This window comes from Harmonia axyridis, chromosome 7 (assembly GCF_914767665.1).
Source record: "Harmonia axyridis chromosome 7, icHarAxyr1.1, whole genome shotgun sequence".
Lineage (NCBI taxonomy): Eukaryota > Metazoa > Arthropoda > Insecta > Coleoptera > Coccinellidae > Harmonia > Harmonia axyridis.
In genome coordinates, this window is record NC_059507.1 from 7,519,528 (window position 1) to 7,536,706 (window position 17,179).

General features: G+C 36.6%; 2 protein-coding genes across 2 annotated transcripts in view; both read left to right on the forward strand.

Moving 5' to 3' along the window:
- Nucleotides 1-17,179, forward strand: part of LOC123685126 (FK506-binding protein 5-like) — a 93,767-nt gene that overhangs the window by 39,766 nt on the left and 36,822 nt on the right. The gene's annotated exons all lie outside the window — the stretch shown is intronic.
- Nucleotides 13,948-16,901, forward strand: LOC123685127 (zinc finger MYM-type protein 1-like). The gene is made up of 2 exons (XM_045624717.1): nucleotides 13,948-14,193; nucleotides 14,298-16,901. The coding sequence occupies exon 2, from the start codon at nucleotides 14,348-14,350 to the stop codon at nucleotides 16,544-16,546; it is 2,199 nt and encodes a 732-aa protein (XP_045480673.1). The 5' UTR covers nucleotides 13,948-14,193; nucleotides 14,298-14,347; the 3' UTR covers nucleotides 16,547-16,901.

Sequence of the window (17,179 nt, forward strand, 5' to 3'; positions counted from 1 at the left end):
CTTTTCCCAATTCTTCCTTGCATATGTGTCCTAGATATTGCGCTTCTTCTGCGTGAACACAGCTTCTGTTTCCTTTGCATAACAGTCTATTTTGTAGCTCGCTCTATCCAACTTATAATGTGAATTCTTCGGAAAGGCCACGTCTCAAACAGATTCAGTCTTCTTATCTCTGTTTTCCTTAGGTTCCAGCATTCCATGCTGTAAAAAAGCACATAGAAAACATGGCATCGTAGCAACCTCAACCTGAAGCCTAGCGTGAGGTCACTCCTTCAATGTGCTCGCTTCATCTTCACAAAGAAAGCTCTTGCCTGTTCTATTCTAATTTTGTGTTATCATAGTGCCCTGGTGTTTTTATATCTGTACTATTTAGATCGTTTGATTTCCCAGAATAAGATCCACATTGGCTTGAGTATTCTTTGATATAACCATAAATTTGGTTTCGACTTTCAGTCCGTGTTCCCCAGCAGCTTCGGCCAACTTCTCCAGAAGCTATATACATATTACGAGGTTATTAAGATCGTATCATCATCATATCTTATTTATCAGCTTTAAGTTTACTTTTATTCATCTGTTTTCGTTTTTCTAAACGGTTTTTATGATTTTGTGGGGGATTTTCAGCGTGTGACTCATCAGGCTCATTGTTCAATATTCATTGAATCCCTGTGCTAGCTTTTTTAGGAAAAGCACTAAATATTGAGATTTCTCAGTTCTGTCATAATAACTATGGTGAGGGGAAGGGAGGTTACCGATTATTAACATATAAATTAGTAGGATCCAGGCTCTGAGCCGTAAACTACATTAAACAGGTGCTATTTATCTTATCGTCTGGTGTGAAGTCAAATAAACTTTTATTCGACAATATTATAAAGTGATTTAATCCTATATAATTATGTTTATCACTTTATCTCTATTATTATCACTATTATGGCGCTAATGTGCCATCCCAACATGTAAATGTGGTGTAAAGTGAATGCCTATTATGACCTCTGTCCCTTCTATGTATTTATCTTATCGCTTCCGTAATTGAATACCTACTTATGCAATATTATTGCTTTGAATAGACTCAATTCCGAATAATACCTGAAACATTAAGCCTAAAAAACTGCATAATTTAAAAAATGAAATGACGTTATTTTCATTTAACGCTGTTTCGACATCGATATTGTCCTCTTCAGTGTCAACTTAGAGTAAATTCAAGACAATGAATCAAATAAGAAACTTTTGCTTGACCTGCATTCACTTTTGTTAGCGAAGAATAATCATAATAATAAGCGCCCTATGATTTAAAATAACTGTACCAAATTCCAACCAAATCAGTTAGAGAACAGTTATGATATTTTATAAATGTCATTTTGTTGTTGTTTCTCAGAAACGAAGCAACTTCGGATCGATGTTCATCGGAACCTTTTTTTTGAACGATCTAACGAAACAAATTCTAAATTTTCGTAAGATAATCAGAAAAACACCCTGTATGTATATCTCACGACCATTTAAGGCTCAAGCGAGATATACTTCAGACTCCTCCGAAAAACGTGAGTCATTTCGATTTTTACCCATTGTCTGGGCAACCAATCGACAGTTTCCTACCTACTCAATTTACCGCAACCTACACAGATGGGGTGAGCTTCATCGTGATGTATTAGTAGCCTGAAATAGTAACTACCACCTCTCTGCAAGATATCGATTACCTTATTAGAAGTGCCCATCCGTATGAATGAGCGCAAAACGCATCATGTAGGTTCAACACCTTATTGATTTCTCTTGGATTCCTCTGCCCAATATTTGATGGCCCAAGAGTCTAACACCACCCTTATCCGCTAATGAATATTGGATCAATAAGGCAGCCAGTAAGAAGACATTTGTCACAACATAATAAGGGCTTTTAAATCTAGGTTTCTTATTACTCGAGAATCAAAGAAAATCAAGCGGCCAATATCAATATACTATTTGGTGTATAACTTTGCTTCAACCGTTTTGCAATAGAAGGCTGTAGCGGTAAGTGGTAGTCGAAATAAAGAGATCGTATTTGGAAACATAACGCCATCGAAATATTAGTCGAATTGTGTCTGTATCATAAAGTTATTCTCGATTAAACATGTCAGCGTACGAGTCAAATTCTTGTCATTTGTTGGAGGTGGTAATTTTCTGCTTCAATTTGAAGAAATCTGCAGCTGAGGCTCATCGAATGCTCTGAAATACCTATAGTGAGGCCGCTATTAGTGAAAAAACGTGCCGGTAGTGGTTTCAACGCTTCAAGAACGGTGATTTTGACGTCGAAGACCAGCGTGGCGGTGGAAGAGAAAAGGTTTCCGAAGATGCAGAATTGGAGGCATTACTTGATCAAGACTCGTGTCAAACGCCACAATAATTAGCAGGATCATTGAGAGTGACACAACAAACTATTTTAAAACGCCTGAAAGTCATGGGAATGATCCAGAAACAAGGAAATTGAGTGCCATACGAGTTGAAGCTGAGATATGTTGAACGGCGTATGTTTGCTTGTGAACAGCTGCTTGCAAGGCAAAGCCGGAAGAGATTTCTACAACACATTGTGACTAGAGACGAAAAATGGGTAACATAATGTTATTTCTTATCAACACCGAAAATCTCAACGAGGTGGAAGTTGGCATTCATCATACCTATCCTGATTTTTGAGGTATCTGCTCTAAATAGTTATTTTAAACTGCAACCAAACCATTCTCTCAGGTCTTTCAGTCATGAGATTCGTCTTCATCTTACACTTCTTTTGCCTTCTATTTTCCCCGGCATTCTTGAGATACTGTATTTCTGCCGGCGATATTGCAACTTCCTCTCCTTAATTATCAATTCAACTTCTTTTTCCTTACTCTTTCTTTCAACTCTTCGGTGTTAGTTATTCTATCTTTCCATGAAACTTTCAAAATTTCTGGAGCTCCACATTTTGAATGCATTGAGTGGTCTTATCGCATCTCCATCAAGAGTCCATGATTCCACCCCACAATAAAGTGCATCAAACAAGTAAGCGCAAGCTGCAATACCTGGGAAATATTATGAAGGGAGGTTAATAACAGTTGCTACAGCTAATTATCCAGGGAAAGATAATGGGCAAAAGATCCATAGGAAGAAGAAGGAACTCATGGTTGAAGAAGTTAAGAGTATGGCACAATTGCAACACCTGCCAACTGTTTAGACCTGCAGTATCAAGAATACGCATAGCTTTTATGATGATAGCCAAACTTCGGAACGAAGACGGTACCTTAAGAAGAGGATGACACGTAACATTTTGTCGATCTCATTCTGAGGCTCAACTTCTCAACATTCCTTTTCTTTTCTGGTTAAGTGGTCAACTCTTATAGTTCTCGAGATGCTGCCATTGAGCATATAATTCGAGTCACCCTAGATGCAGCATAAATCATCCAACAACGGCTCCAGTTCGATCCCTTCCAGCCTCTCATCGCGAATCTATACGATCTCCTCTCGCATCGCCGAGAATTCCGAAGAAAGGGAATTGCAACACCATAAAGCCAGCCGAATGTTTTGTCCGGAGCTGACGTCATAATTCGACTGGGCCCCTTTTTGCTCTTCCCGGAATCGATAGCCGACCAACCTTCCTGGCCCTGGTAATGCATCGATCCGGGGGCCGACCCGCAAGGCAGGCTTTCTGGCTGCATCCCAGTTTCTTCCCTGCGAGTCACGGGGAAGGCGGAGGTCGAACAGGAGCGGCGGCGGGAAGCAGGCGCAGCCGCCTACATCGATTTTTTAGAAGGGAAACCGACTTACGACGATCAGGCCTCGGATGATGCTCGAGGGGCGCAGAATGTGGGATAGGACACAGTCTGAGATATGGGCTGAAGGGGAGGTTGTTTACTGAGAGAGGACTGCCATCGTTATTGGGATATTTATGGTGATCAGTGGCGGATCAGCGCGTAGGCGCAGGAAACGCGCGCCTATGGTCTTGCAGGGTGTTTCTGACTTGGAGGTACAAAGGAGAATGAAAGATTCCTTGGGTAATTTTAAGGAAAAAATGTCCTTTGTACATGGACCGCAAACGCTTTGTTTTCGAGATAGAGAGTGTTTCTTGTAGACATACTTTTTTGTGATGATTATACCAGTCCATCGATTCTTTATTCATCTTCGTTACAGATTTGGTAAATAAGTACCGAAACTTATCATTAATTTGATGTGATATATTTTGATATTGCGATCTAATTCTTTTATTCTACACTTAGTTGTTTATGTTCCTGAATTATGGGATTGTACCCATGTTGATGATTCCTTGTTTTTACATAGTTTGCTTCGCTAATTGAGGTGTGTAAGTTTATGTGTAACATCATGTGTGTTAACCTTGCTTTTGTCCCTTTTGATGTTTTTATGTTTTGACCCCCTTTTATTACATGGGGTAATAAGAATTTGTGCTCTTTCAGGCCCTGATGAAGTTTATGCAAAAATAAACGAAACGTTGGCTGAAAATTAGTATCTTGAAGTTTGTCCTCATCCGACAATTCCTCCATTTGATCAGGACGCAATTACACGTGTGATACTTATCATCAATTTGTTCATCACAGTTTACTAACTGGTGGTGAATTGTGATCATCTCTTCGAGAAATAACACGGCCAAGAAACTTTTTTTACAAAGTGCACAGCTTTTGTGGCACGTAGTGCCGTCTCGTTGAAAAACAACTTTGGCACATCAATATCTGACACGGATTTGTCTATTATCTGTCAAATTTGAGAAACAGCTCAGACTAATAAACATAGATAGATACTGAAAATGACATATCCTCCCTATGTCATTTTCATTAAGCAAATTTTGTTCCCAACATGAACTTTCAAATTTGACATGAAGCGCGCGGAAATGAAAACATATCAGTGATAATATTTTTCACTCAATTCGTGAGTTTCTTCACGCACGCGCACTTCTTATGTCCCATAGTGAATCAAGGTTCATATTAACCCAAAATATATTGAAATAAATACCTAAATATATCAGAAATTCAGAAAACAAACTTCAAGCGCGCCAAACGACTTGAAACAACCGATGACACTAGGAGAGCAAAAGTTGCCAAACCTTGGATTTCAGCAGGTAGATACAGAAAATAATAAATATTCTACTTATTATTGATTCGACAATTAGGAAAAATATCGCATTCCAATATTCAAATTTGCATATTTAATCGGGAATCACTCAAATATATTCCATTCAATATAATATACATTCATAACGATTTAGTAAAATTGTGGATTTGAAAATATATCACAATCTGACAACGTAACCTAACCTTGTTGGGGACATGTAAAAATTGCCTATACTCTCTTTCTATGAGATACAGGAAACATTTCTGCCAACCAACATTTGTCAATAAAAAAATTACTAAACGAATTCATGGAAATACTTCATTAATTCCAATAAAAATTCAGCGAATCAGAGAAAATGATGTATGATACTTGTAAAAACGGCTCATTCTAACACTCACATTCAAAAAATAAAAAAAAATGAATTCATGAAAAAATAACAATCACCTTTTTTTGGTCAGGCAACCCAAAATACCTCCTTCGAAGTGTCAATTTTTACTCTATGATCGTTCGCTCGGAGGAAAAAGCAAAGCCTTTTTTTCTTCCGTACAATTTTTTCGAAAATAGTTCGTTGTATTAACCTTGTCTTGAACGGAATGTCCTTACATAATATTCATAGATCCTCTTTTATGTACATAGAAATAGGTTATCAAAATTAAAACTTTTCACATCATGAAAACATTGAATCTTTTCGTAAAGTAAACTTTTTTTTTCAATTCCACCTTCATTCGATTTAGTAGTATAAAATTTTGAAACGGGTCCTTCCATAAGAGCAGGTTTCCTACCCTGGCAGTCCTGGCACGCCTAAGGACACGTTCCGACCAACTTCTGTTCATCTGGCCTGCCTGCCGGAGAGACGGTGGGAAGCGAATCGATAGTACGAAGTGAACCGGCAGCTATTTTTCCATGCCTTGTCCGGGTGAAATGAACTCTTCAAGGGAAAACCGTGACCATGCATCTTACGTTTTGAATTAATCGCTTTTCGTTCATGTCTCGAATTTATCGATCTGAAGCTTATACGTAGCATTCCGAAGACATTCCACGGGATACTACTATGGGAATTGGGATGTTGAAGGTGCAGTTCCTTGTGTGCATTATAATTATACAAGGATCGACAAGAAGATCTCATGTTATGTTGCATTTTTATATTGTTTTTTTAATGAAGAACTAGTACACCGGTGGTTCTACCTTGTATAGGTGTTAGACCCACATTGTCGGTAGATCCACATTGCCGGTAGATCCGCATTGCCCATGGATCCACCTCATCCCTTAGAGAATCGGTCCTGGTTGAAGAAACCAGGATTGATTGACTAATGTCAAGAAGTTGTCATTTTTACGTTCTATTTTTATATTGTTTTTTTAATAAAAAGCTAGTACACCGGTAGATCTATCTTGTCGGTGGTAGATCCACATTGCCGGAAGATCCACAACACCGGTAGATCCACAATACCGGTAGATCCACAATACCGGTAGATCCACAATACCGGTAGATCCACATTGCCGGTAGATCCGCATTGCCATGGATCCACCTCATCCCTTAGAGAATTGGTCCTGGTTGAAGAAACCAGGATTGATTGACTAATGTCAAGAAGTTGTCATTTTTACGTTCTATTTTTATATTGTTTTTTTAATAAAAAGCTAGTACACCGGTAGATATATCTTGTCGGTGGTAGATCCACATTGCCGGAAGATCCACAACACCGGTAGATCCACAATACCGGTAGATCCACAATACCGGTAGATCCACATTGCCGGTAGATCCGCATTGCCCATAGATCCACATCATCCCTTGGAGAATAGGTCCTGGTTGAAGAAACCCCTCCCGATTTCTCTGTAATATTGAAGGGATTTCTAAGGGGTTGAGCGTTTTTTGTCGAATTTAACTATAGATGATGACGCGGATGTGGTCCTTTTTTAAATAACTCTCACAACAAATACACAAAACAATACGGGGAGACAGAGTTGTTGCTGAGGTTTTTATCTGTGCTCTTCTATCATACTTTGAAATGTATGATACCCCGTTTACATTTCCTCTGCTGATACTGAGATTTTGTCTACACATTCTTTATTGTTTGAAATTATTAGGTGTATAATTTTGGTTCCGCCGTTTTGTAATAGATGGCTGTAGCCGGTAGCGGTAAGTGGTAGTCGAAATAAATAGATCGTAGATGTTATTCTCGATTAAACATGTCACCTTACGAGCCAAATTCTCGGCGATTTAATTTTCTGCTGTAATATGAAGAAATCTGCGGCTGAGGTTCATCGAATGCTCTCAAATACCTATGGTGAGGCCGTTATTAATGAAAAAATTTGCCGAGAGTGGTTTCAATGCTTCAAGAATGGTGATTTTGATGTCGAAGACCTGCATGGCGGTGGAAGAGAGAAGGTTTTCGAAGATGCTGAATTGGAGGTATTACTTGAACAAGACTCGTTTCACACGCAACTAGAAGAGAAGAGTAACGCAACAAGCCATTCAAAACGTCTGAAAGTTATGGGAATTATTCAGAAACAAGGAAATTTTGTGCCGTACGAGTTGAAGCCGATAGATTTTGAACGTCATTTGTTTGCTTGTGAAGAGCTGATTGCAAGGCAAATACGGTATGGATTGTACCTGGAGACGAAAAAACCCTATAGTTGGATTTTTCTTAACTTTCGTTTCGTTGTAAACAAAGCGCAGATCACAATTTTCCTATTTGATATTGGTGGTTTTGGAGATTTTCAGAAAATTTGGGTTCCGATTTCAGATTTCCCATAATAACAAGAAAATTTCGACGTTGCCACGTCTATTTGAAAATGCAAAAACATAAGGACTTTCAGAATTGTTTGGAATTTATCTAACTTTTTCATGATAAATATAAACTGGCGCTTGTTAGTCCACTGTGTTGATGCCAGATCTACTGATCTACTTCAAATGCCATTAAGCTAAAAAGGTAAATCGGCGGCGCTTCTTGTTCTTCTCGGAAACATTATTAGAAGCACCTACTATGGTATTCTGTTCGTTCCCTGAACGATAAAACGACTTCTCACAATACCCATTCATTTGTCGAGCATGATACCAAAATTAGTCATATTCTTATACAATTCTGTTCTCGATATAACTTTCCAAGTAAGTATAAAGACTTAAAAAAACAAGTCAACTGGTTAAAGGGAATAGGAAAAACATGACGTGACAATCAAGTTGTCAATCGATATACTATATCGGTGAAAATTCTATACAGGTCGTTCCAACGAGAACTTTACTTCTCCTCTGATTTTGTCAGTTGGAATTGTATTTTTAGACAAAAAACTGTATATCAATAAGAAATATCAGATATTGATGGTTTTGGCACAAATTTATATCAAAGTCCATGTAAAATAAGTTGCTGAATCGCAAGACTTCCAGGAAAACCACCAGTTCTCATCTGAAATATTTCAATACTCCTCGCTGTAAGTTTCAGGTTCAGCATTTTCATAAATATTTACGTTCAACGTCCAGAATTAGAATTGGTGTAAAAATATATCGATTGACGCTTCTCATGATGCAAACTCATCAGTTCATATGCGGCATGAAGGAAATTTTTTTTTTTCAATTTTTTAAGGGTTAGGTATGGAAAATTTTACGAAAGTTTTTCCACAAAAAATTTTTCAGGTGCGATCGAAATTCGGCTAATCAGAGATCGTCAGTTCTAGTATCGCTCACCGATTCTTCGTAGAGGTCACGGTTTTGAAGAAATTTGAACTCGAAATTAGGGAAAAATTGCATTTCCCTCTAAAAATCCTTATATCTCCTGATATTGAATTATTCGCCGCAGACCCCTCGAATAGAAACGTTTTTCAAACTTCAAGTTCCGATCTAAAACATAGTGAGGTTTCAAGTGCGTAGCCCACGTCCAGAAGAAGTGGTAGCTTCGGGAAAATTATCAATTTTTTCTTTGAAAAGTTCAGATTTTTGCCTATAATTTATGAAATAAAGTACTGATCGCCCAACTGCAAGCCTTTTCGTGATCTTCATAGTTGAATCAATCAAAAAGTGATACAATATTCTCACGAAGGAACTTTTATTTTTACAAAAATTTTTCTAAGGGTTAGGTATGGAAAATTTTGCGAAAATTTTTGGACAAAAAATTTTTCAGGTGAGATCGAAATTCGGCTTATTAGAGATCGTCAATTATGGCACCGCTCACCGATTCTTCGTAGAGCTCACGGTTTAGAAGAAATTTGAACCCGAAATTGGGGAAAAAATTGCATTTCCCTCTTAAAATCCTTATATCTCCTGAATTATTCGTCGCAGACCCCTCAAATAAAAATGTTTTTCAAACATCAAGTTCCGACCTAAAACATACTGAGGTTTCTAAGGCGTAGCTCACGTCCAGAAGAAGTTGCAGTCTCGGGAATATTATTAATTTTTTTCTCGAAAATTTCAGATTTTTACCTATAATTTCTGAAATAATGTACTAATCGCCCAACTGCAGGGATTTTCGTGATCTTCATAGTTGAATCAATACAGAACCCTGTGGGACACCGAGTTCAATTCTATATTCTGAATAACATTTCTCGTTGGAATAATTTACTTTAGAATGTACTACAAAAGCCGATATTATAAAGTTTGGAGAACTGATATCAAAGATATCAAAACTTCGTGACAGGTCGATAAAAACGAACTGGAGAAATTCAAAGACAGCCGTCTAGATTGAACTTCATTGCCTTCTGCAATTACATTGAATTTAATTAAATATGACATCAAACATCGTATTATGTTTTTTTTAATATTTCCTTGTATGTGTTAGTGTTTTCAGAGTTTTTTATTTGTTGTAGTTTGTTTTTCTTTGTTCGTTTTTAGATATAACATTTTTTTGTAATTCGTGTATATTTTCATTTCTGTGTTTTGAAATGATTGAAAAATGGTTTTCTTTCGGGAAAAAATATTGTTTTGGCTATAATTATCGATTATTCACGCATATCTGGCAGTCTTTGTAGGAACCACAACGTTCCCGAGGTAAAGGTACCTATACAATTGGAAAGGATAAAAAGGTATCTATTTTCGTCTTCGCTCGAAAGGAAAACTGACCTTATCTCTTTCAGATCGGGCAAAATCGGAGGCCATTCTCGAAATGGAATCCCGTTGGCGTGTTTGTCGGTTCACTTGACCGCTTCAAAGCTATTCAGGTCACCGCTTCGTCGAAAAGATTACATCACGTTACCTGCCCGATGCGGCTCGATGACCGCGTACGGCCATAGAGAGCCGAGAGAGAAATTATCATTGAAAATTTCGAACGTCATAACATAAGCGCATTTTTGGGCCGGATAGGTTTCGGATGAGAACGGTAAAGCGGAGAGGGCAACAAACAACACCAGGACAATGGTTATCGACGTGGTTACGACGCCGTTGCGACGTTGCCACGTTGAACCATTGAAAAGTTTTTTTTTTCATTACCAATAGTAGGGATATGGAAAATTACAACGTTTCGTCTATACATTTAGCCATCATCAAGGAATGTTCGTTAATTCGAAAAAAAAAACAGATTTGTTGGAGTAGGGCAAATATTGGATATTAATAATAACACTTTGTTAAATGAATAAAATGATTTTATTTTGATGTGTATATCGTTCTTTCTTAGATTTCCATTCATTTAACAGAGTGTTACTGTTATAAATGAAGGGTGTTTTTTTTTAGAGCTATAGAACTTTAAATTGCAATAAAACAACGATGGATTATTCGATTGACATGAATTTTATTTATCCGCAAGATAATCTTGTGGCATTACATTTTAAATATGATTTCTGGCATATGAACGCCACGGCTGGCTCGGATGTAGTCCAATCTGGACGTCCAATTTTCGATGACTTTTTCCAACATTTGTGGCCGTATATCGGCAATAACACGGCGAATGTTGTCTTCCAAATGGTCAAGGGTTTGTGGCTTATCCGCATAGACCAATGACTTTACATAGCCCAACAGAAAGTAGTCTAGCGGTGTTAAATCACAAGATCTTGGAGGCCAATTCACAGGTCCAAAACGTGAAATTAGGCGGTCACCAAACGTGTCTTTCAATAAATCGATTGTGGCACGAGCTGTGTTCTGGCCATCATCGTTTTTGAAGGAGTACGGACCAATGATTCCACCAGCCCATAAAGCGCACCAAACAGTCAGTTTTTCTGGATGTAACGGTGTTTCGACATACACTTGAGGATTAGCTTCACTCCAAATGCGGCAGTTTTGTTTGTTGACGTAGCCATTCAACCAGAAGTGCGCTTCATCGCTAAACAAAATAAAATGGACGTAGTGAGCGATACGTATTCTGCACAGAACCATTATTTTCGAAATAAAATTGCACTATTTGCAAGCGTTGTTCAGGCGTGAGTGTATTCATGATGAATTGCCAAACCAAACTGAGAATAAATCACTTAACAGCTGTTAAATCGGTCGCCATCTTGAACAGAAATGCCAACTTAAAGTTATATACCTCGAAAAAAACACCCTTTACATATAAATGCCTTTCAACATCTCTCAGTTTCAACTCGTACGGCACCCAATTTCCTTATTTCTGAATCATTCCCATGACTTCCAGGCGTTTTGAAATGGCTTGTTGCGTCACTCCCAATGATCCTGTCAATTCTTGTTGCGTTTTACACGAGTCTTGATCAATTAATGCCTCCAACTCTGCATCTTCGAAAACCTCCTCTATTCAACCGCCTGTTGGTCTTCGACGTCAAAATCACGTTTCTTGAAGTGTTGAAACCACTCTCGGCACGTTCTTTAACTAAACCGGCCTCGCCATAGGTATTTGAAAGCATTCGATGAGCCTCAGCCGCAGATTTCTTCATATCGAAGCGGAAAATTAAAACCTCCTGCACCACAGCTTGTGGGTGCATTCTTCACATTGAATCAATAATCTTCTCAATAATCAATTGATTTTTTTTCCGATATAATAATCATCTTATCTATATTTATTCAAAATAAATTGAGTATTTTTAAAAAATCGAAAGCCATATCTCTATTTTATCACTGATATTCGGTATCAATATCTCATAAAAGCTGTCATAGTTATAATATCAATTAAATCCAAATGATCAAGTAGTAGGTACCATAATGTTAATTGATATAAGAGATATTGATTATTGGATTGTCTAAACTGAAGAGATTTAAAAATATCAATTCTATATCTTTGATGAACATTCCAATTTATTTTCCTTGACCGATTCAAAAGATTTTTATTGAGTACTAGCTGACCCGGCAAACTTCGTACCGCCCTATAATCAAGAAATGTCTGTTACCTTTTCATCTGAATTAAGTTAATTTCTTTATGTTCGAGCAACACAATGCAGGGGCTTCATTTTTAAACTTAAATGCCTTGCAATATTGACAAATAACGTTCATTGGTCCAATAGCAACGATATGCAGTGTACTGTAGTCAATTTCTTTGTTATAATTAAATGCAGCTCTATAGGGGTTAAACGCAACACTTCTATTTTGTTGGTTCCGGTTCCATCGATTCCGTTCAACTTCATTCCGCGTTTCTCGTTGCTCATCAGTTTGACTTGCTTTTGTATTTCTTTGACTTGTAGCATTACGGGTTCTGCGACTTAAGTTTGTACGTCTAATTGCCGGCATCTTTAGAAACAAAATTCAACAGAAAATAAAAAAAGGAACTTGAAATTATAAACTCTGAATAAGAATTTATCGTACTACAATTATAATATTTGATTGCCATCTTGCAACCTTATTGCGGATCTGTGGATAGATTAAAAACGATAAAAATCGGGATTTTAAAATAGGGGTTGATCGTATAAGAGTGAAAATTGAGAGAGATATGAAATTTTTTATTCTGTCATGACAAATTAAAAATAATTCCTACCAAAAATATTGAAGTTTATAATTAACAAATAAAAAAAAGTGGTTAATCGTAGAGGGATGAAAAATTGAGAGTATAATCAGATTTTTTTTAAGTCGACAAAATAAAAAAAAAATTTTTGCCAAAAAATTAAAGTTTATAATCCACAAAAAAAAATAGGGGTTGATCGTAGAGGGGTGAAAATTGGGAGTAATATGAGATTTTTCATTTAAAGTCATGATAGAATAAAAAAAAAATTTTTGCCAAAAAATTAAAGCTTATAATTAACAAATAAAAAATAAGGGTTGAACGTAGAGGGGTGAAAAATTGAGAGATTTTTCAAACAAAAATATCATGACAAAATAAAAAAAAATTCTTGCAAAAAAAAAAAAAACTTTTTAATTACCAAATAAAAAATAAGGGTTGATCGTAGAGGGGTGAAAATTTAGGGTTGCATGTATTTTTGTATGATGTATCATAAAAAAATAAAAACAAAAAATTTTATCTGAAAAATAAAAAAAAAAAATTAAGGGGTGGACCACCCTTAACATTTAGGGGGATGAAAAATAAATGTTGTCCGATTCTCCCCCCTGACTAATATCCTCGCTAAGGATCACGAAAATCGGTCGAGCCGTTTCGGAGGAGTTCGATTACGCACCCCGTGACAGAAGAATTTTATATATTAGATAATAAATCAAAATAAGCCACTTAAAAATTTGATATGTAGAATAGTTATTTATAATACAAGTGCAGAAGGCATCGATATTCTTCACGGCGTCTACTTTGCAAAATCTTTAGTGTATCCACTTATCGAAATTTTAAAATGATTTATATATTTTTACGTATCAGATCCCTCTTTAACATTTTCAATCCCAATATGTTATCAAAGAATTTTTCATTTAAAAATCTCGCACACGATTGTGATATTTCACCCTTGATTAGAAGAAATAAAACAATACCATGGAAAAAATATATAAAATATTGAACCATTTTCCTTTTTTAAACTGCAGCTAGTCCCCTATGAGTCAACTCTTGTTACGCCAATGTTCCTGCCGCGACCAATCTGAAGGCGATCTATCCCAACGGCTGCAAATGTAGCACTTCACGTCAGGCCTGCCGATGGCCGCGGAATCTACCAATGAGTCAGTAAAGGATAGATACATTGGTGTGTAGAGTGAAATATACGAAATAAGGCGAAGAGTAGGCGCTGATCTTGTCCGCCTTTCAGTACTTTCGAAAACGTTCTCTGAGTGATCTCGCAGCCAGGAATTGTAAAGATTCCAGTTCAGTTTATTATTATAATTACCTACCGATAATTATAATATTTGAGGTTAGAATCCTGTGTTTGCGCATTTGTGTTTTACCATCCTTATTTGATTTGAACATTATCCGAAAGTGACAGAACCTGATAAGTACCTTTCTGTTTTTATTTAGTTGTTTTAGTTTAGTTGGAACATTAGTTCGTATTTTCAAATTCTTGAGAAATGGATCCCATTCCTGACATTATTCGTTCCTTATTGGAAACTCCTTTTTCTTGGTTGGACGATAATAAACGAAAGGATATCGTTAAAATTGGCCGTCCGACACCTTCTCTCAATTTTCAAACACTTGATAAAAGGCATGGCGAAACATTTTCACGTACTTTCAAAACCCACTGGTATGGCAGTCGCCAGTGGCTGTGCGGTAGCTCTTTCAAACAGGCTTTATTTTGTTGGCCCTGTTTACTTCTTGGAAAGGCCAGAAATAATGTTTGGGTTTCACAGGGATATTCGGACATGAAGAATTTATCCGCTGGTGTTAAAAAACACGAGTTATCGAGGGAGCACATGCGTAGTTTTTTGAGTTTGAAAAAATTGGAAAAGGACACACGCACTGTTCAAGACGATCCACAAATGCAGTCTTCATTGACTTTGAAATTGTTAAATGAAGAAATAAGGAAAAATAGAAGGTTGATGAGTTACTTAATTGACGTTACTTGCTTTTTAGCAAAACAGGAAATTTCTTTCTTAGGTCATAATGAAAACAGCGATTCTTTTGATTCCGGAAATTTCAATGAAACTTTTGATTTATTAGTTAAGCGAGATGCGGAGATACAAAATCATTTGAAGAAAATTGACCATATTTTCTCGGGGTTATCCGAAACCATTCAAAATGATCTGATTAGTTGCATTTCTGAACATCTCACTGACAAAATTCACGCGGAAATTAAGGAGTCTTTATTTTTTGCCGTACAAGTAGACGATACAACCGAAATTTTGGAAAAATCTCAGTGCGCTATTTCTATCAGGTATGTAAACAAACAGGCCGAAATTAGGGAAGTCTTTTTAGGATTTTATGACGTTAGTGAAGACAGAAAGGCCGATCCAATGTACGATTTAATAAAGTCAGTTTTACAGCCGTTTGATTACAGAAAAAAATTAGTCGGACAGTGTTATGATGGCGCCAGTGTGATGGTAGGTTCTCTGAATGGGTTGCAGAAAAAAATCAAAGATGACGCACCAGCGGCTCTATTTACACATTGTTACGCGCATAGGCTCACTTTAGTTTTACAGGGTGGTTTGAGGAATATGAAAAACTGCCGGATCTATTTTGCTACTGTAACATCAATTTCCGGATTTTTTCACCAGTCAGCAAAACGCACTTTTATTCTGGATTCTATTCTCCAAAACAGAATTCCCTCTTCTTCTGATGATAACAGATGGACTTCCAAGTCTAATATTATTCAGGTTATAGACTCCGACTGGAGCAATATTAAAAATGTGTTCTCGAAAATAATCGACGATAAAAACTCATCGATAGAGTCTGTTAATGGTGCTAGGGGGTATTTTCAAGATATGAACAGTCTAGAATTTTCATTTTTAACGACAGTTTTCAAGAATATTTTCGATATCACCGATCCCCTTTTCGATATTCTCCAAAAAAATTCAATAGATGTCGATTACTGCAAAAATCAAATTATTTCAGCGCAAGAACGCATAAAATCCTTGATGAGTGAGGACTTCTTCAATATAATCTTTGAAAAAGCACAATCGCGAATTGGATTGGATGAAGTTGACATCCAACATTCCAAAAGGATCAGATTATCAGACTCTGATGTAAAAGACGATGAGAGATTATCTTCGATAGTTTCATTCTATGAAATCATCGAGAATATTGTGAGTCAACTTGACATAAGATTTGCAGACATGTCAGAATTATTATATTTTTCTTTAGTAGATTCTTCAAAATTTAAAGCATACACTAGCAACTTTCCCACCGTTTCAGTAGATCATCTCACTAAATTTTATAAAAATATGTTTGACAAACAACAATTAATAAGTGAATTAACTGTAATATACCAAGACGAAGATTTTTCAAAATTACCGAATATAGCATCAATTTTGAAACACTTCGTGATTGATGATCTTCAAAAAATATTTCCAGAGGCTTACAAATTATTCACATTAACTGCTACCATTCCATCAACAAGTATTTCAGTAGAAGGACATTCTTCTTGCTTCAAACGTGTCAAAACCTATTGCCAAAATTCAAAGAAAAATCATAGGTTGTCGTCGCTAGCACTTCTTTCGATAGAAAAAGAATTGTTTTGTTCGCTGCAGAAGGATGATGATTTCATGGATCAAATTATCAATAAGTTCGTTGTATTGAATAATCCGTCAATTAGTTTAATCTATAAGATTTAAATTTAGTTGTGCAGATGCACCCTTACGCCCCTTCCCACTCAGATATTAATAACATTTCATAAATATACAGGGTGAGTCGGGAACGGGCTGAACTCCATGAGCCTATTGTACACGTGAAAATAATTCAAAAAAACTCATATGTTCTCATACAATGAACATATGAGTTTTTTTGAATTATTTTCACGTGTACAATACGCTCCTGGAGTTTGGCCCGTTCCTCCCGACTTACACCCTGTATAATTCAAAATCTGTTTTTCGCCTAAACCTATCCAAATCTTACGAGCCGCTACTGCAAAGAAATGCCAAGATACAGAAAAAAAGAAGAATTTTCGAGGGTTGCCGAATTCATGGAAATTCAAAAAATATGTTAAAATCAATAAAAATATCGATTTCATCCGAAATAGTCGAATTTTATAGCATTATATTCTTCTTAGACGATTTGGTGTCGATATATATCTATATGTATATAATAATAGTACATATCGATGGCGAAAATTGAACCTTTCAATCCAGTATTAAAATAAATACGCGTTTCATTATCGCCCAACCAAAAACCCTTTAAAGCCAGCAATATTCCAAACAATTCCCTTTTTCTCCCCTTGCTCAAGAAAATACCGAAGAACCGGCAACGTC